The sequence below is a fragment of the Panicum virgatum genome, chromosome 4N (genome assembly GCF_016808335.1).
Source record: "Panicum virgatum strain AP13 chromosome 4N, P.virgatum_v5, whole genome shotgun sequence".
NCBI lineage: Eukaryota > Viridiplantae > Streptophyta > Magnoliopsida > Poales > Poaceae > Panicum > Panicum virgatum.
This window is the reverse complement of record NC_053148.1, coordinates 17927315-17932500: the sequence shown is the minus strand read 5'-3', so window position 1 is coordinate 17932500 and position 5186 is coordinate 17927315. Positions and strand designations below refer to the sequence as shown.

Below are 5186 nucleotides of genomic sequence, written 5' to 3'. Positions count from 1 at the left end.
TTGTCCCCGGAACAGCCGTGTGCAGTCCAAAGCTGAAACCCATAGGGCGGCGATTACTTCGTGCCACCGCTTCGGTGTCTACCTACGATCTCTGTCAACTCCATGCTATAACCCAACAGGTATAACGATTAAGTACGCAGGCATCTATAATAGTATACAGAGATCCTTTGCTAAAGGTCGGAAAGAGCTCGAGCAAGTTGCCAACCATGGCAGGAGCTTCGGTCACAATGAACCTGACGTTCACGCTTCTGAGAACACGCTCTGTATACGTGGTGGACCTCTCCAGCATCTCCGTGAACGGCGCGGCCGCCCCTGTGCCCGCGGCGGCGATCTCCGAAGCGGCAGTCATCATCGACTCGGGCACGGTGATCACCCACATGCCGGCCGCGGCGTACTACCCGCTGCGCGACGAGTTCAGGCGTCACATGAACAACTACACGATGCAGCCGGAGGGGTCCGCGGGGCCTCTGGACACGTGCTACGACGTGACGGGGCACGACGTCGTGATGGTGCCCCCGGTGGCGTTCGAGTTTGGTGGCGGCGCCAGGATTGACGCGGACGCGTCTGGGATACTGTACGTGGCAGGTGCCGCGGTGGCGTGCCTGGCCTTCGTGCCCACGGATTCGGTGGACCTTATGGTCATTGGTAACATGCAGCAGAGGGCGTACAACGTTGTGTTCGATGTCACTGGCGGGAGGGTTGGGTTTGCGCCAAATGGGTGTTAGCTGATACAGTGCAGTGAATTGGGACAAACCTATTAGGCCAAAGCAAAAGTTAAAAAATGCCTTATAGCCTATTAGCCGTGCATCTTGTTGATAATATAATCTATGTCTTCTTTATTGGAAGTAGTGGGTAAGATAGTTGAGATAATGTGATGAGTAATTGAGAAGAACCATAATACCAGTCATTTTAAGAAAGGATCTTTTTGATGGAGACTTGGAGAGATATGCTAGCTGGAACTTTTAGACAAGTTCATCAAGGGGATTGCATTTGTTAATATAGGCGATGGATCCACCTGTTTGCTGTGGGATGTTCTCTAGAGTGGTCAGGTCCCAAGTCAAGCATATCTTGAGTTCTCCTTTGTCAATGATTCCTTGGTCTATCAAGATAGGAGATGGATCCACCTATAAAGTCTCTAACTATCTCTACTATTTCTAAAGCAAACAATGATTTTTTGGTCCATCAATTGAAATCCTAGTCGGAACCCAATAATCAATGAATCGCGTGCATGGCCAATAATGTTGCATGCGACATGACCGATTGTAAAATGAGAAATCAACAGATGAAGCATCAAAAACGTCAACTGCTACAACTTTTGGGATCAAAGTTGTGATCACCACAAAATTAAAGCGATGAACTGGGATCGAAGGTTACAGTGATCGGGGGGATGTTTATACTCCAACCTTAGTTGCATAATTCAAAAAATACCCCTATCTGCCCTCTATATTCGAAGGATATTATGGGGAAATAGTCATTTCCATAGATTAATGTGTACAAACTATTTACTTATATATACACCTTACATGGTCGTCACCTTCGGGTGTCTCTTTACCAACCTTCATCAACATTTGGCGGTTATGTTCATAGAGCTGTTCTGATACGTCCGCCCGAAGGTCCCTGGTCAAACCTCCACTGAGGTCCCCGTGAGGCACCATGCTTTCGGTTGGTTATCGAAGCTCAAAGACCTTTGGCTGACCGGATCAGTCTTCCTAGCCATTGATGCATCTTTCCCTGCACATAGAGACAAAAAATTTGCTTCACAAAGAGTTAAGGACGCGACCGAAGGTCAGTTCATCGTGCCAGTTCGGAGGTGGTGATCCCCAACAATAACATCGAAATATCTCAGGAAATCAATCGTGCAACATCGCAAAATGCATTTGTCTGCAATACGCAACACATCTAAAGCACTTGCAAGTTGCAACACCAAGAGGTACTATTACAACATCCCAAAATCTCTACTGCAATATTATAAGATATTTATTGCAAACACGACCACCCGGTGCTCCCCTACCACAGCCTTAACTCTTTTGCAACCTCCCAGAGCTACCCACCATGGCCGCCGCCCAGAGCTCCTCCGGCGGCCGGCGCGGCTCACCCATGGTGGAGGGAGCAGCTACCGGGGTGGAGGAAGGCGTAGGGAGCAGAGGCCCGGCCCCCAGCACGTGCACCCCGCCTGCTGCCTGCCGCCCGGAGCTGCCCTCCATTGCCGCTGCCCAGAGCTCCTCTGGCGGCCGGTGCGGGGAAGCCGCAAGGGAGTGGCGGCCGGTGTTGCTTGCCCCTGGCACTCGAGCGCGCATGTGAGAGGGAGGGAGAGAGAGATTGGTGTGGATGAGAACGAGCAGGAACCAGTGGAGACACATGACGGGAAATGAGTGGATGAGAAATGGTGAGAGTGTGGTGTGGGCCCGCACCCTGTATTTCCAACTCCATTCGGATGCTCGAATCCAAGCATTACGGTAGGATATTTCATGTCAAGTTCAATTTATATAGTTAATTAGTTATAGGATAAGGCATACTCCCTATGTCCTGAAATATAAGTTATTCTGACATTTTACCAGATTCACTGAACATTCTCTGATCTAGACAAACTGTATGTCCAGATTCATTGAACATTCTATGAATCTGGACACAGTAAAACTCTCAGGATGACTTATATTTTAGGACGGAGGGAGTATTTTCTAGTAATGTAAAAGTTTGAAAGCTAGCGTACAACACCATGAAGGATGCCTATGTTTATATATTACCAAAGCAATATTACAAGTCTAACTCTGAATCCGACTTTGACCTGATCTCCAAGCTGATCCATACTGTACACAAACTATATGCCTTGAGATGGGTTTTATTACTATGGCCGTGTTTAGATGTTTTGCAAAAAAAAAAATTGCAATGGAATCTTGCTAATTTGAAATACTAAATGAAGTCTATTTATAAAATTTTTTGCACAGATGGGTTGTAAATCGCGAGACGAATCTAATGATGCTAAATAATCCATGATTAATTAATAATTAGAGGATGTTTATTGTAGCATCACTATTGCAAATCATGGATTAAGTAGGCTCATTAGATTCGTCTCGCGATTTACAGCCCATCTATGCAAAAAGTTTTATAAATATACTTCATTTAGTACTCCATACATGTGTCGAAACATTCGATGTGATATTTTTTTTGCGTTTACGGGGTTTATAGGGTGAGAACTAAATAGGGCCTATTCATACTGACAAATGTTGAATATGCTACGAGGAAGCATCTTTGAATGCTAACAAAAACATATTTGCTCGGCACAGACAAGCATCCTTGCACTCATTAGCTGCCTTTTTTCTCTTTCCTTTTTCTTTTGTAAAAAAACTGTACAAATGCAGATGCTCAAATGCACAGGCATGCACATTAGCCCTAATACATGCACCACATTATAACCCCTATACTACACACCACTACTGCATAAATCATTTGTCGGGTGATTAAAATGCCCATTTTTAGGGGCGGATTCCAGACCCGCCCCTTAGTTTTCGCAGTTAAAAATCGTATTTATAGGGGCGGATAACATGCCCGCCTCTAAAAATTCACTTTTAGGGACAGATAATGCCCTTATCCACCTTGCAAACCTATTTTTAGAGGCGGTTAGAGGCGTCATCTGCCTCTAAAATTTATTTTTAGAGATGGATGACACTTTACCCGCCTTTAAAAGTAGTTTTGTAGAGGCGGCCGATGGGATGGCCCGCCCTTACAAATCGAATAAAAAAATAAAAAAAATCCGGCGAGGCCGCTCAGTGCTGTCGTCCCGGCTGCCGGCGCCCGGCGGCTCGTGAGGCAGTGCAGCAGCTGCGACGGCCGCGCCAGTAGTTGACCAGGCGACAGTACCGAGATCTGGCCATCAGCGCACTCCAGTGCCCACCCTGCCACCACGCGCTGCCGCCGGCGTAGGTCGTAGATGCCGACGAGAGCCATCAAGTTGCCAAGGCCCAGCACCAGCTCCGTCACCAAGATCCCTATCTGCACAAGCCAAACAAACAATTGCAAAGGTCAACTGGTGCGTCCCACGGCCTCACCAATTGCAAACAATCAACGGCTGGGCGGAGCCAAACAAACAAAATCTGCAGAGGCTTACATGGGAGGAGCCGTCGAAGTGGCGGGTGGGGCTGGCTGAGCAGCCCCTCGGCAGCCAGAGGTGGTGGCATTGGTGCAGAACGGCAGCCAGCCGGAGCGGGACGACGACGTCACTAGGCTGGCCCCGCCCCCGGCGCTGCAGATCCGGAGCCTGCTCAACACCATCGCCATTGCTAGTACTGCTGATCCAAATGCCGAGACAGAGTAGAGAGGAGTGGCTGAGAGAAAAGATAAGGAGAGAGGGAAGGAAGAGATAATGAGAGACGAGAGTACCGAAAAGGTAAAGGAGAGGAAAGCCGGCAGCAGTCCTGGCACGATTTTCTCAGCCAATGGGCGTGCATCCAGACCCAACACACGGATTGCCACATCGACATAGTCATCGCCTCAACTTTCAGGGGTATTTGTAGGGGCGGCTGACACACCCACCCCTACAGATGGATTTTCAGGGGGTGATGCCTCCACCCACTCCTACAAATAGATTTTTAGGGACGGATGGTGCCACAACCCACCGTAAAAATATTTGTAAAAATTCTGAAATTTTGTTTAAATGAAAACATTTAGCAAAACATATAAAAAATATGAAATTTTTACCACAAATCTATTGTGATACGTAGAAATTTTTTATAAAAAAATTTCAAAATCATATTTTAGCGTATATAATGGTTAAGAGTGTGAAACCATAATGTATACCTCGCTCACTCAACTATCTCATACAACTCAAGGCTTACTTTGTGCTTTCCACACTCATAATCATTATATACATTGAAATATGGTTTTGATATTTTTTCTTGTTCTATAGATCAAAATAGGGAAAATGTATTTTTTTAGAGGTGGGTCGGTTGCTATAATGATTCCGCTCTATTTGTAACAACAGGTCAAATTTTGATCCGCTCCTAAAAATTTGGGGCGTTCATACGAATGATTTTTATAGAAGTGCACATACTCCGATCCCTATATCTACTAGTACAAACATACAAGAGGGCCGGGTTAGCCAGCAGATCTTGAGATTAATAAAGTTTCCACAGGCACGCACCTCATTGCGGACAGACACATTACACACAACTGAAGAGCAACTCCTTCAA

General features: G+C 46.5%; 1 protein-coding gene and 2 long non-coding RNA genes across 3 annotated transcripts; 1 reads left to right on the top strand and 2 right to left on the bottom strand.

The window, feature by feature from the left end:
• The first annotated feature begins 206 nt into the window (after positions 1-206).
• On the top strand, positions 207-725 carry LOC120669204 (aspartyl protease family protein At5g10770-like). Its single transcript, XM_039948995.1, has one exon. The coding sequence runs from the start codon at positions 207-209 to the stop codon at positions 723-725; it is 519 nt and encodes a 172-aa protein (XP_039804929.1).
• A 535-nt stretch (positions 726-1260) lies between these two features.
• LOC120670927 lies at positions 1261-2454 on the bottom strand. Its single transcript, XR_005673440.1, has 2 exons — positions 2052-2454; positions 1261-1731 (listed from the first exon to the last, which is right to left on the bottom strand). It is a non-coding gene; the product is annotated as an uncharacterized LOC120670927 (long non-coding RNA).
• Positions 2455-3205: 751 nt separating this feature from the next.
• LOC120668571 lies at positions 3206-4471 on the bottom strand. Its single transcript, XR_005672480.1, has 2 exons — positions 4106-4471; positions 3206-3990 (listed from the first exon to the last, which is right to left on the bottom strand). It is a non-coding gene; the product is annotated as an uncharacterized LOC120668571 (long non-coding RNA).
• Between the last annotated feature and the right edge of the window lie 715 nt (positions 4472-5186).